Source organism: Drosophila kikkawai, chromosome 2R (assembly GCF_030179895.1).
Source record: "Drosophila kikkawai strain 14028-0561.14 chromosome 2R, DkikHiC1v2, whole genome shotgun sequence".
In the NCBI taxonomy this organism is placed as follows: Eukaryota; Metazoa; Arthropoda; class Insecta; order Diptera; family Drosophilidae; genus Drosophila; species Drosophila kikkawai.
In genome coordinates, this window is record NC_091729.1 from 18,226,989 (window position 1) to 18,246,029 (window position 19,041).

General features: G+C 40.1%; 4 protein-coding genes across 4 annotated transcripts; 3 read left to right on the plus strand and 1 right to left on the minus strand.

Moving 5' to 3' along the window:
* Positions 1–2,417: 2,417 nt before the first annotated feature.
* Positions 2,418–3,265, plus strand: Obp56c (Odorant-binding protein 56c). Its single transcript, XM_017177388.3, has 2 exons — positions 2,418–2,487; positions 2,543–3,265. Exons 1-2 carry the CDS (start codon positions 2,419–2,421, stop codon positions 3,179–3,181), a joined length of 708 nt encoding a protein of 235 aa, XP_017032877.3. The 5' UTR covers position 2,418; the 3' UTR covers positions 3,182–3,265.
* Positions 3,266–3,992: 727 nt separating this feature from the next.
* On the plus strand, positions 3,993–4,478 carry Obp56b (Odorant-binding protein 56b). The gene is made up of 2 exons (XM_017177387.2): positions 3,993–4,062; positions 4,125–4,478. Exons 1-2 carry the CDS (start codon positions 4,000–4,002, stop codon positions 4,476–4,478), a joined length of 417 nt encoding a protein of 138 aa, XP_017032876.1. The 5' UTR covers positions 3,993–3,999.
* A 225-nt stretch (positions 4,479–4,703) lies between these two features.
* On the plus strand, positions 4,704–7,149 carry LOC108082104 (uncharacterized). The gene is made up of 8 exons (XM_017177400.3): positions 4,704–4,853; positions 4,912–5,198; positions 5,317–5,483; positions 5,555–5,947; positions 6,007–6,183; positions 6,236–6,525; positions 6,580–6,725; positions 6,787–7,149. The coding sequence occupies exons 2-8, from the start codon at positions 4,925–4,927 to the stop codon at positions 7,071–7,073; spliced, it is 1,734 nt and encodes a 577-aa protein (XP_017032889.1). The 5' UTR covers positions 4,704–4,853; positions 4,912–4,924; the 3' UTR covers positions 7,074–7,149.
* Positions 7,150–7,206: 57 nt separating this feature from the next.
* Positions 7,207–7,880, minus strand: Obp56a (Odorant-binding protein 56a). The gene is made up of 2 exons (XM_017177401.2): positions 7,759–7,880; positions 7,207–7,680 (listed from the first exon to the last, which is right to left on the minus strand). The coding sequence occupies exons 1-2, from the start codon at positions 7,816–7,818 to the stop codon at positions 7,321–7,323; spliced, it is 420 nt and encodes a 139-aa protein (XP_017032890.1). The 5' UTR covers positions 7,819–7,880; the 3' UTR covers positions 7,207–7,320.
* Between the last annotated feature and the right edge of the window lie 11,161 nt (positions 7,881–19,041).

Genomic DNA, 19,041 nt, shown 5'->3' on the forward strand with positions numbered 1-19,041 from the left:
GCGGCTTCCATAAGTTACCTACGCAAAATACCTTAAAGATTCATGAAGACTTTCTGAAATTGCGGCTTACCAAGAGTCTTGGATAATTTTTAGTCATAAGTAGCAGTTTTATGGAGCTCCAAAGCTAACTTTTTCCACTGTAGCTATTACCTGACGAACCTTCTTCGAAGCCACCCCCAAAAAAAAACATTAAACTTTTAAGGAAACTTTTCATTTAAATAACTTTCGCAACTTTGACATACCCCCACACAGTTTTGGATCTCTAAGGAAATTAAAGACGAAATTCTTATACATAATTACTTATGCATATTCGAGTCTTGTGTCAATGGAGAGGCTCCACTGTACGCGTCTGACCCATTTGCGTTGGGGCACACGCACCCATTTGCATAACAGTGGGCCATCATTAGAGCCCACTGTCAGACCGTCGTCAGGGGCTTAAGTCCTTGGTCGGAGGACCGATCCCAAAGGCATTGGCACGCTCATGTTTGGCATAAATATTGATGAGCGACGGCGGAACTTACGGATGCAGGATACTCTGAGAGGAGTATACATGCGTGGCGGTCGAACAAATGAATTGGACATAGGGTAAAAGGGGATGCGGCCGTGTTTTTAAAAGCCCAAATCCAATTAACAAATCATTAAACATTCATTGAGCACGTGTCGCAATTGCATTTACCAGTTTAACTTGGGTTGGGACGCTTTTTGGGGGGGACATAAGGGACAATTGCTTTGGCTTCGGCTTTGGCTTTGGGGAATTTGGAGCAGAAACAGGATAAACTGACGATTCTGCGCTGAGAGAAAAAGGAAGTAATAGAAAACACAGTAAATTATCAGTTGGTTTTCTAGAGATTTAATTGTAATTGAAGAACTTTTCAGTGGTTTCCAAAATATGTTTTATCTTTAAAATTTCCCCCACATAAGTAGGCAATAGTTTTTGCGTTTCAGTTTTCATATTTCCATGGTCAGCATGATGACTAATCCCTTCTTATATTTCTCATTTCTTTTTATAACTCCTAGACTATAATTCCTGAAACTTTTCCCAAGTGTTGATGGACTTGGCGTCTATAATTCATTTTGTCACTTCCTGCGAACGGTCTGGCTGTCATGTCAGTTCCATTTAGCATCCGTTTCAGTTGCAGTTGTCTGCACAAGGACAAGGACGGAAGGAAGGAAGGCAGGGAGCCTGGCCAACAACAGTCAGTGATGCGTTTACTAATGTCTATTAAAAAGGCAGCCCAATCATCGGATTCCACCCCCGCGAGCTAATGCATTTAAGTAGACAGCCGCCTTGGCGGCTTGTCAAAGGAAGCAGGACGCGTGATGTGGCCGGGACAGGAGGACATCGATGCCCGACCATCAGCCTTTGTCTTGGCCGTCTTGTTTGGCTTGTCTCCTTGCTGCTAAGTTGGCTTTCAATGTCGGCCAAGGAGCTGGGATGGGTTTGGGATCTGAGTTGGAGTTGAAGTCGAAGTCGAAGACGGAGTCGGGTTGGCCGGGGGGTTAGCCTGCGGTTCTCACATTAATGTAATTTCATTTTAGAAAAACTACACGATGCAGGGTGGTTCTGCCACTGCCAATGGCCCGATGTTGTCTTTCGCCTTTGTCTGTCCGTGTGGAGCTCCTTTGATCTTAAAGACCAATATGTGATGTGGCCGGGGAGGCTGCGGTCGTGTTCCCCGTTATCAGCACAAGACTGTTATTAAGTCCGTCAATTAGAGAAGGGCCAAGGCGAGCTCGAGCTAGCTGCGGTTGCAACTAATGTGATTAAATTGGTTGCTGCTATCAATTCCTATATAATCTAATTCAAGATTCAGAGCGTTTTTCCTCTAGTTTTTCTCAAAGCGCTCTGGATAAAAAAAAATACCTCTGATTAGACACGTAAACAAATTAGTTGAAAATTGCAGTGATTATTTTAATTGAATTTGGCAAACAATACATTTAAAAAAAAATACGTATGTAGTGTAATTGCCTCGAACAGTTTTTTAACAACAGTTTTATGGAACGGAACTTAAATGGTTTGTAGATTCATCTGCCAAATTGAGCTTGAAACATTTTTTTTTGCGAAACCATTTTCTTTTTGCGTAATTATAGAGGCCATTAATATGACAAATGAGGCTTTTGGCCAACGCTGATTTGAATTCACGCCCTCAAATGTTTTTGGCAATGCACTGAACCGTGGTACATTATTTATACATATATCTGGATCCCAAACCAGATCGCTTGATGGCTTTAAATCAAGTCAGGCGTGAAAGTCATTTTCCGATCGATTTGAACAACAATTAAACAGCAATTAAAAAGGAGATCGGATCCCTGAAATCGACCCTATAAAAGGGGTCTGTATAACCGTGACAGGCTTTATAGTTCTGAACTTTTTTAACACTCGAACAACTATTGATTGATAGTGAAAATCTCTCTTTAATGTCTCTTCAAACCAATTGGATATCCTTAGTGGGCCTGGCACTCAGTGCTCTGATGCCCTTAGCTTGGGTAATATATTCCTTTATATATTTTAAATAATTTTTAAAAATACCTACCTTTATAGAGCCGCTCGCTGACCGTCTCGCTGAACATGTCAATGACCCGCACCTTGATTCCGGATCCACTAAACATCACCGAGCCCAAGCTTAGTCAGGAGATGCTTAGATCCTGCATGCGTAAAACGGAGATTTCAATGTCTCAGCTAAAGCTCTTCCACATGAGCCTCATGAACAACGATTATAACAGCGAGAACGAAGTTGTTCCGGCTCCAGTTCAGTCCATAGGCGAGGTGAACAACCTGGGCGACTTGGACTATCCCGGCGGTGCCCAGCTGCCATTCCTCGATCTCAAGCATAATGAGCCGCTGCAGTGCTTCGTGAGCTGCCTGTACGAGACGCTAGATCTGGACCGCTACAATGTGTTGCTGGAGGAGGCCTTCAAGAACCAGGTCCAGACGATCATTCAGCACGAGAAGGCCGAGATCAAGGAGTGCAGCGACTTGCAGGGCAAGACTCGCTGCGAGGCGGCCTACAAGCTGCATCTGTGCTACAATCACCTCAAGACGATGGAGGCGGAGCAGCGGATCCGCGAGATTCTCGAACGGACGGAGGCGGAGAGCGAGGGCCTTGGTCCCGATGGCACAGATTTCATCGATGGTATTCAGCATTCTGACGAAGCGGTAACCACAACCAAGTCGGAGTAGGTTGCGAGTATGTGTCCCAGGGTTTTTTCTTCATTTTATTTGATGTCTTAATCTATACTTCAGCAATGTCTTTTCAAAAAGTTTTTAAACAAAATTAAATTGTATAAAATTAAAATCATGGAACAATGAAAAAAACTTTTTTTTGGTGATAGAACATGAAAAGCTTTTAAAGTTAAATTACCTAAATAATTATTATAAGAGAATGTTTGGTTAGAGAAATAATTTCCTGAATTTTAAAGCCCACTTTTGGGCACTCATGTTCACTGAGGGAAATTGGAAATATTTAAAGTATAATTTTTAGCTGGCTTTTTGACAAATTGTCATTTAGTATTAGTGTAAAAAACTAAGAGTTTGATTGACTTTTTTCACATCTCTGAGGTTTGGTCAATTCAAATCATAATCATATTATTCAAATCTTTAAAAAAAATAAGTAATTAATACTTTGAAAAGCTTTTTTTTTATAAATTTATATATATCCGGCGAAAGATAAGGTGTATCATTCTTCACATAAAATGATTCTAATATCATAAAAAGCTATCCAAAATTAACTAGAGTAAAAAATGGTTTTAAATTATAGCTCACTGACCCGAATGATCACCTAGGGGCGGGGATTTTTAAACGCCAGCTGGCCAAAAATATTAAAAACAGCCAATTGCTTCAACAAATTATTTTAGAAAATAATTTTAAAATTGTATAATGTAAGTAATTGAATTTTAATAACTTAATTGTTGGAAGTTAGACTGGAATTATAGAAATGTCAGGAGTATTTAAACAGCTTTAGCTCGCTCAGTGAGTCAGTGCATATACTTTTTGCAGCCATGAAAGTCATCGGTTTAATAGTCGTCGTCTTCGTGATTTTCGCCTTCAGCGAACTAGCAGCGGTAACTTTCGAGTAGATATCCTTAATGATTGATAAAAAAGGATCATTTTGATTTCCAAATAGGGTCAGACTGCTGCCGAATTGGCTGCTTACAAGCAGATGCAACAGGCTTGCATCAAGGAGCTGAACATTGCCGCCAACGATGCCAACCTGCTGACCACCGACAAGGAGGTGGCCAATCCCTCGGAGGCCGTAAAGTGCTACCACAGTTGTGTCTACAAGAAACTGGGACTCATTGGCGACGATAACAAGCCGAACAATGACAAGATCCTTAAGTTTGCCCAGATCCGATTCAGTAGTCTGACGGCGGATAAACTGAAGGCCCTGCTCACCAGCTGCGGAGCCACCAAAGCGGCCACCACATGCGATTTTGTCTTCAACTTCGAGAAGTGTGTGGTCAAGGGATTTAATGGTTAAACTATGTATTCTTCTACAATGTCCTTTAGAATCCCATTTCAAAGAATAAAGATATTTCTCTTGATAGGAAATGATGAACAAATTGAAATATATGATATATGATTTGGTATATTATCGTGGAGAAGGATACTTATGACGAGAGACTTAAGCTCATCTTTCCACTAACTTTATTTGTCTTATTTCAATAATCTTTAACTAGCAAGCCATGTTTTTTTACCTAATTTCCCTTTCAGCTATTTTTCCCAGACCTTTACGTCTCTCAGCATCATTCACATGTATTTTAATCTTTAACAAAATTATTGTATATTCCAATTTTAGCAGATGTTTTACATATTTCCCACTTTAAGAAACATATAATATCCCTAAAAGATATAAGTGAGTATGGTCCAAGAAGAACCTCTTTTTAAAATGTTTATAAATACAAATTATTTAGTTGAAACGGCAAAATGACTTCCATCGTTGAGATACCAAAAGCAAAGGTGGACGAGGCGGTGCCGCCATGGATGAAGATAGACTGGTCGGATGAGGTTCTTCACGACATCTACAGGGACTGGGGCACCTACTATTCACGTCGCCGCCGGGAGAACTTTGCCTTGCACTATCTCAACAAGGCCCTTGATCTGGAGCCACGCGATCACATGACCCTTTACAAGAGATGCCAGACCAAGCGCAAGGCTGCCCAGATGCTTGGAGCCTTGCAGGACAGTCGCGATGCTGCCAGTGAGTTTTTTAACAAAATTAATATTTAGGAAAGAAATGATACAATTAAGGCATGTTTGCAATGTTTATCCACAGTTTTTAGGAATTTTTGTTATTGAAATTTATGTTTTTCTTGCAGAACTGGCCCGCGAGGCTGATGGTGAGGAAAAGGCCTTTATTCAGCTGGACATCTGCGATGTCCTCTACGAATTAAACCAGTTTGAGAACAGCAAGGCGGCATTGCATAACAATATGCGCGTTTTTACCGGAAACAAGAGAAAGAGCTTTGAACAGCGTGTTGTAGTAGTAAGTGGCCTAATTTTAATCAAGTTTTAAATCTAGGAAAAGTTATAAAATCTCCAATCAATCCCAATTAGATTGACGGTGTAATCGAGGATGTGACTGGCGAGGCTATGACGGCTTTCTTCTCGAAAAACCATAAGACAGCCGAAGTTGTAAATAACTTGATGAAACAAAAGTTAAAGGTAGACACGAGACCGCTGTGGAAGGTCCTAAAGGAGCTGGGCCAATGCGATGTGCAGAGTATCCAGGATGTTGAGGAGGAGTTGCTGTCGCCCATGGAAATTGCACGCCGGAAGCGGGCCTTTAACATATTCCATCAATCGTATATCAATGACTCCTGGGTCGATGTACTCTTTATGAAGATGCTTTGCAAGAATCCTAACCTGTTGCTGCCCCAGTGCAAGGAGTCCTCGTACTTTCTGCACAATATCTCCCGAAAACAATACGAAATCGTGCGCAAGTTTATGGTGAGACTTGATCGCTGTGCTTGGTTTTTAAACTCCATTTAATTATTGTTTTTTACCAGAAAATGTTACAATCGCGTAGTCCTCTTTATTTAGTCAATTACTTAAAGTACCGCAATAAGGCAATGTCGGACAGGTACAGGGAGTCGTACCTGTATCGCGTACAATACCAGACGCATCGCACCATGAATACGGTCCTGAAACAGATTCGAATTCTGCGAAAGGCTCAAAAGGTTCAGGTGAGTGCAATGAAAGTTTTTTTTAAATTAAATACTAACCCTAAGCGCACAGCTATTGAGCAAGTACGTAGAGGAGGTAATGGGCGACTATGTGGTCTTGAAGACCTCCCGTGTTATGTGTTGGAAGTTCGAGTTCCTTAACGAGGTCTACAACACCTTGGCCTTGGCCCTGGCCGAGCAGCTACGAGTGCCAAAGAACTTCAATTCCAATTCCAGCTCGGCCATCCTTAGATTGCTGCGAATGCCAACCGATAAGGTCAAGGACTTTGTTTCGTTGGTCTTTGGGGATCGCTCGACTCATCCTGAGCCAGATGCCAATGATCCGGCTGCCAACAGGGCCAAGTAAGATCCATATTCTATTTATCTAGGCTGTTACTTCATAATCATCAAACGCAGAAAGCTCACGGCCAGGCTGGAAAGGCGAATGGTCTTTGCCAAGTACTCGATAGAGAAGTGTTACCTCTTGCACCAGCTGGCCCAAACGCACTTGGATCAGGGTCGCCATTCAGAATGTACTTATAATGCTCGCCGGGCTATTAGAGGTAAGCTGAGATAATTTGGCATATTCCAAGTATTACTTAAATGTTTTTTTTGTATACCCAGAAAGTCAAAACTGTCAGAGCAATCTGTGGAAGTTCCTGAGCATCGTGCAGATAGTCAAGGCCAATGCCGTTCTGCATAAGCTGGAGCAGACCAAGGAGGCCCTGGAGGATGCCCTGCCCATTGCTCGCCTTCTCGTAGACTCGAATCTGGAGTTCTTTATTGAAACCTGTATAATGTGCAACACTCAAGAAGCGATCACCAAGCGTGCCACCATTTCGGCATCTCGCCGCGAGAGCAGGGCTGAGTCTGCGGCCCCATCAATGCTCAGTGAGCAGGACTACAAATAATATTTTATCAGATTTTATTTGGTGACTATTCGATTTACTTTCGGAAATTATAAAACCGCTTTACTCTCTTTAGAAACTTTGGTTCTTTTTTCTAAAAAAAAACCACTACGCAAAAATAAAACTACAAGGCGACTTTCATCTGACAAAGGGTGTATTTAAATTATTTCATATTAATGGTTGTTAACTTTAAATTATTTTCCACTGGAATCAAATCACAATTTGCCAAAACTCCTTCCAACCAAACTCCTTAGGCCTTGACTTCCTTGACAGGCTTGAATTCCTCAAAGCACTCGTGCAGCTTCACGGCAGTGTCGCACTTGTTCTCACCCTTGATGGACTTGCACTTGGCCAGGGCGGCCTTGGTCTTCTCCTCGCCAATGAAGGCGCCCAGCTTCTCCAGGACAACAGCCTCCTGAATCTCACCGTCCTTCAGGGTGCCAACCTTCTCGAAGAAGCAGTTGGCAAAGCACTTGATGTTCTCGGTGGGATTCTTGAAGTCCTTCGCCTTGACCTTGGCCTTCTCCTCCTCGGTCAGCTTCAGCTCGGCGGCGCACTGTTCGCCGTGCTGCTTGGCCAGAGCCTTCTGATCCTCGTTCAGCTCGATGGGCTAAGGATCAAAAGATTAGTTAGTTAGTTTCTAGTCCTTTTCTGTTGACTTCCAACTAGAATCTAGACTGAAACTCACCGTGGCAATGGCCAGGGCCAGGAGCACAGCACTCAAAGCGATCACCAAGTAGGAGTTCATGTTGCTGCTGATGACTTGTTAGAACGATTGGGGAAGTTCTGATGCCGGTTTGGGCTGTGATCGCTGCTTTTATAGCTGATTCGTGAGCAATAAAAGCCGGTTTCTCTCTATTGCCTCGGGCAGTGATCCATCTTAGGCCAGCTGATAGGTTTTGGACTTTGTTTTGGTCTTCGTTTTGTTTTTCTCCCGTTTTCTTTATGCCTAGGCTTGGCTCTTTTTTTATTTGCCATCTTGGCAAGTATGTACTTTCGTCAATTTGTGGCCCGAGGGCACGCAGACAATCTGAAGTAATGGTCACCACGAAAGCATGGTTCATTAAACCGCCTTCTCCATCGGGAGAATCGAATCAATTATACAAATAGAACGCAGACGTGGAACAGACAGCGACGCCTCAAGTGGTCTCGAGATCATAGGTCGCTCAAGTTACCAATGGATTGGGATTTGTAGGAGGAAATGGAGATGGGAGATGGGGATGGAGATGGGAGGTGGGTTATAGCATTGGAGTTGGAGTTTGCGGCTGCTTGCTCACTCATTATCGCGGCACTCTATCAAAAAAACTTTCCACAGCGACCCATTCCAGGTGGTAAATCCAGAGACCAAATGACGACAACGCCCCCTAGCCTACAGTGGGCTAAGCGGGCAAAAAAAAATACTGCTAGTCATCGTTAAAAGTAGAAAATTGTCTTTTTAGTAGTAACAATAAGCAAGCGAAAGATGGTGCAAAAGGTGTTGATTTTCATGGAGATAATTGCTTGAAATTGTAATGATATTCTGATAATTATTATGGTGATGTAATGATTAGTTGTAATTCCTCTTATTATTTTTAATAATTTTCAAAGTATAGCTTATAATCTCTTTGGTTTTCTGTAGAGAACCAAGTTTCCTAAGAAACTCTACACTGAATTATGTTTCTGACAATCAAAATTTACAAGATTCTTATTATTTCAGAGCAATCTTCTAATTTTAGAAACACGCCAAGTCAGATTTATCTTTTTTATATTCAACCACTGTACCAGTGTTGAATCAGAATCCAGATATATATCTCTCGGTGCGTATTGAAAGTTGAGACGCGCCAAGGAGACAGGCGACGACGACGGCAAAGTTTTTTCATTTGAATCCTATTATTTCAGCGTAGTTGTAATCTTATTATCCACGAGATGACAGCAAAATGACATTTAGAAAATTTCACGCTGTGTGAAATGTACAAAAAAGAAAGCAGCGAGTGGCGAGAGGCGAGTTGGGATTGGGATTCGGATTGAGAATGCACAGGGAAGTCAGTGGAGCAGTGCGTGTGGGTGGTGATGGAATTGAGCCAGAGCCGGTCGGTGTTGGAGTCTTGGGTCTAAAGTCCGGAGTCGGATTCGTGGGCTGTGGATCCGGAGTTTCTGATTGAAACTGCGTATTGTGGCCACACTCCCCCCTTTAGCCCTTGGAAAAACCTTCGTCTACGTCTTTGAGTCGGCGGGCGTGTTTTTCACAAGTTTTCCACAGACTGCTGCTGCCTGTCGCTGCCTTCCTTTTAATTTCAATTCTGACATTTGTTTGTCTGCTGTCAAAATAAAGTAGCTTTGGTGCAAAAGAAATAAACCATAAGATTGCGATTGAGAATTTTCCAACCCACGTTTTCTCTCCATCTACACTTTTTCCCCTCCTCACCGCAGTCAACCACCGCCGACGCCGCCGAGTGGCTGAAACTTTTCGCTCTGACGCAATAATAATAATAAACTAAAGCTTGTTTGACTTCTCCGCAAATGCTTTGAAATCCTTGTGTGGTAATCTTAATTCAATTTGCTTGTGGTGGGGACAGTCAGTCGACTCGAATGATAAACTCTCTCCCCCCACACACATCTGTGGAATGATTTGGCTTAAAAGAAAAACAAGGGAGTTTCAATCTGCAAACTTTATCTTCGTTTTGTTGTGTCGGGGTAATTAATGAAATGGGATTTTTATGGAGATATATTTACAGGTGAAATTGTGATTTTTTAAAAATTTTAAATATATTCAAAGACTTTTTGGTTAATTTATTGTATTATTAGCTTTTTACTTTGACTTTTAGACAAGTTACAGGCATGTTTTTGTTTATAATTTTTATTATAAATTTAATCTCTTCAAATTCCCTTATTTTATTAAGAAAATCTCCCAAATTTGTATGTAAATTTTGGGGTTGTTTATTCCCAGAATGTATTTTCTGCCTGAGTTGCTAAAGCTTGTCATTCATAAATATAATTCTAGACAGAATTAATTTCTCAAAATGCATATTTTTTTTTTTTTTGCGCCAAAAAGTTTACAGAATTCATTAAACAAGACAAAATGTAATATTTGTGTTAGCTCATTTCTAATGAACAAGATCTGACATAGGGATGGCTTTCCCTATAGGGCACAAAGCAAAACCATGAAGGGCATAATCAGTCTAGCAAGGCCCCAAACCTGTCGCCCCCTTCAGCTAGAAATTAAGTACAATTTTCATTTTAAATTAAGCTGCCAAAGCATCCCCGCGGAGCAGATCCTGCTTTCGGCTTTCGACGTCATTAATCACCGCAGAAGCAACAACATGCTGGCCAAAGAGCATTTGTCAGAGCCTTTTGGGTAACTTTCTTTTTGGTGGGGGGGAAAAGCATTTTCTAATCGACCCCCTCCCGTCTAAGAGGAAAAAAACCGGAGCTGGAAAAAGTTGCGCCCAAGAATCAGCCCGTGTACACATGTCAGTGGAAGGGGAAGTACCCCCAACTATGCCAACTCCTCCTCCTTCTGGCTGACGGAGGCCCACCTGTCTGAGTTTTATTTCTGTTAGAAAAATGGTCGCTAAATTTGCGTGAAAAGGCAAATAATTTGAAATTCCCAGGGGTTCCAAATAAGTAAATTTAAATTGCATTTGTATGCGTTCAAAATTTGTGCCTTCCTTTATTTTCAGGGCGGATTTGGAGGTTTGTGGCACTTGGAGAAAAAAGATGTTTACATTAACAATAAGGAAATTTATTTAATTTTATTTAGAAAACATTTTCAAGCTTGAAATGAGAATAAAGAAAATCGAAAAACCTCTCTTGCTTGTCTTATTCATGGCTTACTCGCTCTTTTACGCCGCTTGCTCTCATCTCTACTCGTTGATCTGCTCTCGTTATCATCTCTACTTAATCGTCCCTTACTCGTTCGTTGTCACTTCCTTTAATCGCTCGTTTGCGGTTTAGGAACATTTTTAATGTAAAACAAATATGATATATAAAATATTTTAAATTTACTTTAAAACACCAAATTCTGCTAGTTTTCTCTGCGTGTAGCCTTCTGTATGTTTTTGGCCACAACAAGTTTTTGTTGCCGCCTTTGCCGTTATAAATTTGCGTGTCAAAAGCGACGAGGTGAAGGTTTTTCCGCTTTTTTTGTTTGTGTTGCTGTTCTTGTTGCTGATGTTTCGCATATGCGGAAGGAAACCCTCCCTCCTCCTGCCACGTTTTTGGCCGCGTGTCTATGTGTTTGGCCAAATGTTAATGTCCTTATCAGCGCTTCAGCATTTTTACATGTGTCCGCATTTGAAATATGCGGCAATGGCGAATGTTTTTCTGGCACTTTGCATGCACTTGCACCCATCCCGTGGCCAAAGGTTGGGGGATTTTCTTTTTGCCGCTCCTGTTGCCGCTTCCGCTGCAGTTGATGTCAAGTGTCAAGTGTCGGACAGTTGAAGTTATTTATTATAACGACAATTACACCAAAAGCTGGCCAACGTTGGCAAACGGGTTCTGCGGGTTTTGTATGGCCATAATTACATTTCCCACGATTCGGGCGAATGGAAATTAGAAAATGCCAAAAGGAGAGGAAACGGAAGTGAGCCAACTTTAGCGTTGCTACAATGTATGCTTTGTTATTGCCACGGCCACGCCCCCGCATACACACACGCCAGACGCAAGTCCTTTCATCGAAATCCCAGGGATCCATCGTCTCAATCGAAATCACCCTATCCCTCCCGGAATCGGTGGAAATTTGCTAATGTAATGATGCTTAAAAGTGTTTCAAAGTATTCCTTTGCCTTGTTTATTTTTATTTAAATGCCAGCATGTGTGTGAGTGTGTGTGGGGGCGTTTGATTGAATTGGAAATGCTTTGCCAAAAAATTTCCATTCGCCCTCGATGGCTGTCTGTTCTCTGTTCTCTCATTCCTTTCAGCTGTTTGATATTCAAGGGTTGAGTTTGAGGCACATTGCGAATAATTTGCTAAATGGCTTAAAGCATGTGAAATACACGATAGCCGCAGAACTGGACTTTGAGTTTGATTTTACCAGTATTTCAATGTGGCGATTGCATCTCACTTACAGTTGTTTTTGTGTTTCTTTTTTTCGGTTTTTATAGCCAGCAATAAAATTTAATTTACATTAACTACTCTGAAATAAGGGAATCCCATAGCAAAATGGCTCGATAAACAAAACAATCTGAACGTGTTTGGTCTCCATTAAAACGGTTTTTTGTATCTTATCTCTCAAGTTAAGGGGTTTAAGTTCAAGAATTGTTTGTTTTTTTTGAAAAATTTAAACAAGATAAATGTGTCAAGTTTCTAATAAGCTTTTTCTAATTAAAATAAAGTTTTTCAAGGGTAAACATTAATGAGAATAAATAATTATAGCTTAGAAATTGGTATACATATCACAAAATAAATTAAATAAAATGTAAAATAATTGTTTCTTGAACTAATTTACATATTTTACGATTTTTGAGTTATTTTCTTATGTAATTAAAATAAAATATGCTTTCTTTTGCAGATTTTCTTGTCTTAGAAAGGCTTCTTAATTTTTAAAATATTTCTAGTAACTAAAAAATTATAAAATAAATATTTCCTTTACCTATTCCTAATCCCTAATCACTCATATAATTAATTTCGTTACTCCAAATGATCTCTGTATAATACCGGCTACCTGTAGTGGCTTTTCCCAGCTTTAGGGGCCACTTCAACTATTCATTTTAAGCCCCTCAAGGATGTCGATACAACCACTCGAGCCTTCACAGAACTCATCACCCAAGGACCTTCCTCTTCCCCTTTGGCTAAGTTCAATGCCATAAGTCGCAGTAGCCGGTCGCTTCCTTTTTCTGTACATCGCTCAGTGCACAGTGCACTATGGGGAATTTTGCCATTTCCGTGGTATTTAGTCATTTTATCAAACTTTAAATATTTGAGTTTTTTTTATGTAAACATATTAAAAATATATGGCTCTATAAAATGTAGTACCAGAAATGTTAATTAACAGTGCACTGTTAAGCCTATCCACTGTTAAAGTCGGCTGTTGTAGCCAAAATGCACGTGATTGAAAATAGCTATTTTTTATTCGGTTACTTTGAAAGTGAAAAACTTAAAAGTAGAACCAATTTTTGATTAAAGTTTTGATGGAGACCAATCGTACTGGTAATTATTATGTGTAGTGTGTACTAATATATTGATCTGTGCGTGTCTTACTGATATATTGCGATTTTTCTAAGTGTTCCTCTAAGAAAATTTTTTTGAGAAAATATTTAACTTTAAAGAGACCTATAAAAAATATATGTCTTTGTATTGCTGTACGTCCGATATATGTTGTAGAGGCATTCATTCTAAATAAAAGGCAATTTTTCTCAATGTGCACAAATCCGCACAATCTGCGTAATTTAATTTTTTTTGCAGGTCTTTTCGAGCAAATTTTACCAAGAAAAAACCATTTTCCAAGTTAATTACATATAAATATTAATGTCTCAAATCATTTTACCAGTTTAAAAGGCAAAAGCTAATTTTTTTGCATTAATGTAAGTTCCAAATGGAAGTTATTAGCGAATTTGAAGGCCTGGACCTCTTTTATGAAGAAATTGAATATGAAAATTACGTTTTTTATTTTATATCTGACGAAGAGCTTGAAAATTAAGACAATGTATTTTTTTTATTATGTTTTTAAAATATATTATTTGAAAAAAAGAAAAAATCTCCTTATACACTTAAAAAAATATAAATAAAAATAAAAAATTCGTCAAGCGAGGGCGGAACCACGCCCATTTTTCCAAAAATCATTTTTTATAGAGTCCATAATTATAATAAAAAAAACAGTTTCGAAATATATTATTTAGTTTAAAAGTTATTAATTAATACCATAAAAATGGCCAAATTCCCCATAGTGCAGTGTTTTGCGGCTCTAATTCCATGTGTTCTGTGGGCATATTTAACGAGCGCCTGCTGCGCCTCTTCAGCCACTATAATATGCCAAATTAAAACTTTAACTAGCGCGCCGAGAGTCCTACAGCGTCAGCATAAAGGAGCAAGTGCAGCACACTGGCGCACAGTTGGCGACAGACTGTCATCATTATCATTAACAGAGACACACACACAAACACACACTTACAGTCGACTACTCGCTTTCGCACCTTATCCGGAGCTTAAGACACTGAAAGAAAATAGTGATTTTATAACTATAAAATTTTAAATTGGATTTAACTCAATAAAAGAACAACTTTCCTTTAAAAATGCTTGATTTCTTAACTAAAATTGAAGGATATTCAAGTGACGTGAAGTTAAAGTTAAAGTTAATTAATTTAAAGGGTCCCTTGTTTTAATTAGTATCATTATTATTTAATTAAACTTTAATTTCATATAAATATTTTATAGTTTCTTCATAAAAAAATAATATAAAAATGTATAAACTTAGCTTTTTTCCTTTTCATTCTTTTTAAAATTTTCAAAAGACCAAGAAAGCGTTAAAGTTTATTCCTGTTAAAATGAATTCACCCCCTTTTTCTCTCAGTGCCCTAGCGTAGGAGCTTTGCTGGCGCTTATTATTGTCACTGTAGTTGGCACTGAAGTGGCCGCCATGAAACAGTTGCCCGAAAGTGACACAGTCGCTGGCGGAAATGCGGGGGAAGCCATGGCGATGAGGTGCAGCTTCCGTTGCAGTTTGTTTTTCCAGCTCCTCGCAGACGGCTTAGTGGCATAAGGCACTAAAGGTAAGTATGTATATATGTATGTTACGTTATAAGCATAAAAAGCATACAAAAAAAAAAAGCATAAAAAACAAAACGAAGGCGTTAATCTTTCTAACAAACCCAGTCCGTCTGGTACATAACTTTGCTTGCACTTTGGCCTAACATAATTTATGCACTGCAACTGCTCGGTAACTACTATATGCGCCACGCCCCCTTACAGCCCCCCCCCTACTTGGGAGCATACGTAATTAAACACTTCGGGATAATGCCAGGACTTTGGGCCAGCCACTTTGCATCATTGTGAATGTGGGAGTAGAAGAAGGAGCAGCATGCTCAGGAAATGAAGCAGGAAAGGCAAAAAACAATCAAGAATGCTGAATAAATAAAGCCAGGAAATTGTACACAAGCGGCTACCAGAGGCATTTTTGCAGTGTCTCTGCCATTTTTGAAAAATAATTTCAGGTGTTGACGAATTAAGGTCTTTAAGCTGATTGTTTAGACTGATTTAAAATGCAACTAATATTTAGATGGGAATGTGAAAGATATCAATATGAAAAGAGTAGAAATGAGAGAATTTGATTTTTAAATATTTATATTTTTATTTTATTCCTTCTTTTTGAAGTCATAAATTTAAGATATTGTTTTGAATTTATTTTAATTTGAGGGTAAGGCTTCTCTGAAATGTTTCTAATATTTAATAGAAGTTGTTGTGGTATTAAGATAACAAAATATTTATAGTTCAATATTAATGTGATATAAAAACCACACACCTTTTATCATTGCAACCCCCTTTTTCCACATTTAAATCCCTAAAATGTTTCATAAATAAAAAGAGAACGATTAAATCTTTGTAAATAAACCTGACTTAATCCTTTTACCATACATCACGAGCATATTATTTTTCAAAAAAGGGAATATTTCCTATAGAGTTTACCTCCTTGTATTAACTTTAATATTCTTTTATATAATAATAACGCCCTATTAGTACTAGTGCCATTAACTGTTTAATTGTACCAAAACCATTGCCATTAAACCTAATCAAAGCACTTATCAAAACAAAGTTTAGGCCATAACTTTGGCTGGCAGAACATTAAAATTTCGTAAACGCATTCGAGTTGATTTTTACGGCCTTGTTTGGTGTTCGTGGTGAAGGCTAAATCAAAATGGTTACTATTGACATCCAGACCCTTGAGCATTGTTCAAAGCACTAACCAAGGTACCTTCGATTTGGCTCTCTGGTTTTTCCCCAATTTCCACTCAATATGCCAGCGCCTGCGCGAACAAGTACCCTAACTGAACACTTGGGGAAAAGTGGCGCCAGTGTGCTTTACTGAGAGAAGCACAGAAACTCTCGATTTTCCGAGCGAAACTCTCTTACACGGCCAGCTGATGGCCCGAAAGCATGCTTCGGTTTTTCTTTCAGGGTTTTCCTGTGTCCTCTGTGTACGTGTGTGTGTGTGTGTGTCGCTGTGTAAATGCCTTGGGTTGAGTTGAGTTTTCGGGGTTCGGGGTTATGGAATGGCTGAAAATGGAGGTTAGGGAGGTTAGGTGGGGTTTTGGGCAATGGGTGTGAGGTTTGGGTGACTGGGAGAAGCGGCTCTTTGTTGCTTTACTCCTTGTGTGGTTGTTGTTGCCGCTCTGCTCCTGCTTTCAATTCAATTTTTCGCCAGCTGTTGTGCTTAATTTGAACTTTAAGCATTTTCCTTTCAGCTGCCTGTTGTTGTGTTGGGCTTGGAAATTTCCGGCTTTAAGGCTGCGGCAGGGCGACACAGTAGAGAACTCCCTGTCTCTCTCAATGGGTATATGGCCAAGTCCTTTGTGGGTCAAACAGTCAGCCTTTTAACCGCTAATGAAGACTTATTTTTCGCTGTAGCTGAAGCCGAAAACGTTGCGAAATGCACTTATTTATGGTTAGGCCTTTTGCGATGGAGTATTTCCCATCCGAAATATGGACCGGTTGACAGTATAAATAATGTGTTGCCTTGCCGGAATTTATGGCACTTGTATGTCTTCTGGTCTTCGGCATCCACTTGGCTGCTATAAATTAGAGTCCAGTCGAGTCCGTGGTCGTGCGTGTGTCTAAAGGTCCTGAAGCACACACATACAAACACTCCTCCCACTCCCACACGCACAATGGCCGTGTCACGCAAGGAAACACACACTCTGTTAGGACATTCGCATTGGAAAACCAACCGCCTTGTGACGGCGGCTTTTGAGGTTTTAAAGCGTTTCTGAGGTGACACATAATGATTAGCCAGTCCCATTAATTGCTCCAGCACTCGAGGCACTCGATTACACTAATTAGGCGGCTTATTAACCCGAATCCCACACACATTCTCAAACGTTTCCTGAGGCGCATTTCGCATTTATTTCGCGTTAATCCTTAAAACTATTTAAATCCCTTTTGAATAACGGGTAAATTCCTTGTTAAATTCTTATGAAATGGTGCAGCACAGGCAGCATGGTCGTCGTGGGCCATGGTGATGGTGATGCGGCGGTCCATGGTGGTGCGGCGGTCCTCCATGGTGTCCTCCATGCGGTCCTCCTCCATGGTGCGGTGGTCCGCCATGTCCATGCCCATGACCTCCATGGCCTCCAGGTCCTCCATGTGGCGGTGGCATTTTTCAAATATTTCGAATAATTTCCGTCTCACACGTGCAAAGTGAAGCAAGTCTTCGGGGCTACTAAATCCCAATTGGCCGCGCACACATCTTATCGAGTCGCATTTCTATATAGATAACTCTCCTATCTAATCTGTTTTGTATAACTTGCTAATCGATATACCTGAAAGCTAGCACAAACATGGGAATAATATTATGACCCTGGCGATGACTAAGACCTTGTAAAAGTCGAATGCAGAGTTAGTCATGGCAGATAAAATGAGGAAAACCCCTTCTAAGGTCTCATCGAAATGATAAGCATCTGAGGCATTTTATTTTTAAAGTTTATCTATGCTAAGGTGCGTTCTATTATTATAGTTTTATTTCTGATAACTTGGCCCTCAAGCGATAAGATATAATGCAAAAATTATAAGGAACTCGGGGTTTTTATTGGAGAGCTCCAAATCGATCATTATTATTACCCAGAATTCCAGATAAAAATGTTTGAAAGCTTCCACGAATATTTGGTTTATTGTTTTTCGCTTGAATAATAGTTTAAAATAGTTTCCACTAAACTGAGTTTATTTATTATGAAAACTTTTCAGGGCTTAAAACTTTAGGCAAGTGAAACCACTTGAGTCTAATTCCTGATTATAAACCACTCGTGGCCACGTGTGATGTAACAACTATATATTTACTTGACCCAGAAAACTATTGGGGAAAATGCCACAGCCCCAGCTACAGGCAAGTGCAGGCGGCAGGCACTTTGCTAGAAAATGGAAAACCCTCCTTGACTTGGCAGGAGTAAGACCAATGCTTTGGCTTTTTGAATTCAATTAATTTTATCTGCATCAGTTTCCCTTTATAATCGCATCAGCGGGCGGCTCACATGCGAATTTTCACAGGGCCCAAAAAAGAGAAAAAGGGAAAGGACACGTTACCCGGAAAAGGACCGCAGCTCGTAAAATATATAAAGTCATTGCGAAAGCCAATTTGTATATCAGCCAAAGCAGCGAGCGAGGCGGCTGAGGCCCGCCGATTATCAAACTGAGAAACTTACTTAAAATGCTCTCAAAAAAAGGGGGAGGGGCAGAGGAGAAGGTCGTGATATGGAGGTTTGTGCTTTCATGGTAACAATTACATTTCACAGATTTTCGTTTTGGGGTCGCGTGTGCCGTTGCATGTTGTGTGTATTGTGTATTGTGTGTTGGTGCGGTCGCATTCGCGTCCGCTTTTCGCGTCCTTTATTTCGGGCTTAAAAGGGGCTTACATTATCGCCGCTTGGCAAAGAGGGAAACAGCCAACAGCGGCCGGTTTTCCACTCTCCCAATGGGCTGGCTGACTGGCTGGCTGATGGGCGACGTCTAAATATGAGAATGTTGTGTGAAAATGTTTAAAATCCACGCAAGCCTCTCCAAGCGCAAATGCTTAGCACGCCATAAGTGTCAGGCAGCAAGGATTGCCTGTGGTTTTACTACACGGGACAAAAAATGCTAGTTAAAATTTAAGAAATATATAAAATATATTACAGAATACCAAGTCTTAAGATAAGCATTTCCCTAAATTTTAATATAAATAAATTCTAAATAAGGAAGTTATTAAAAGAAAGTCTTTTTTATATTTTTAAACCCCATTCCTTGCAGTGCTTTTTGATCCTGGGAGTGTAGGTTTTTGTCCTGGCCAAGGAGTGGCCACTTTTGCAT

Coding starts and splice junctions, on each gene's coding strand:
- Obp56a (XM_017177401.2), bottom strand. CDS start 7,818: ATGAACTCCTACTTGGTGATCGCTTTGAGTGCTGTGCTCCTGGCCCTG. Junction 7,681..7,758: donor TGGCCCTGGCCATTGCCACG/GTGAGTTTCAGT, acceptor TTTGATCCTTAG/CCCATCGAGCTGAACGAGGA.
- Obp56b (XM_017177387.2), top strand. CDS start 4,000: ATGAAAGTCATCGGTTTAATAGTCGTCGTCTTCGTGATTTTCGCCTTC. Junction 4,063..4,124: donor CCTTCAGCGAACTAGCAGCG/GTAACTTTCGAG, acceptor ATTTCCAAATAG/GGTCAGACTGCTGCCGAATT.
- Obp56c (XM_017177388.3), top strand. CDS start 2,419: ATGTCTCTTCAAACCAATTGGATATCCTTAGTGGGCCTGGCACTCAGT. Junction 2,488..2,542: donor CTCTGATGCCCTTAGCTTGG/GTAATATATTCC, acceptor CTACCTTTATAG/AGCCGCTCGCTGACCGTCTC.
- LOC108082104 (XM_017177400.3), top strand. CDS start 4,925: ATGACTTCCATCGTTGAGATACCAAAAGCAAAGGTGGACGAGGCGGTG. Junction 6,526..6,579: donor CCGGCTGCCAACAGGGCCAA/GTAAGATCCATA, acceptor CATCAAACGCAG/AAAGCTCACGGCCAGGCTGG. Junction 6,726..6,786: donor TGCTCGCCGGGCTATTAGAG/GTAAGCTGAGAT, acceptor TTGTATACCCAG/AAAGTCAAAACTGTCAGAGC.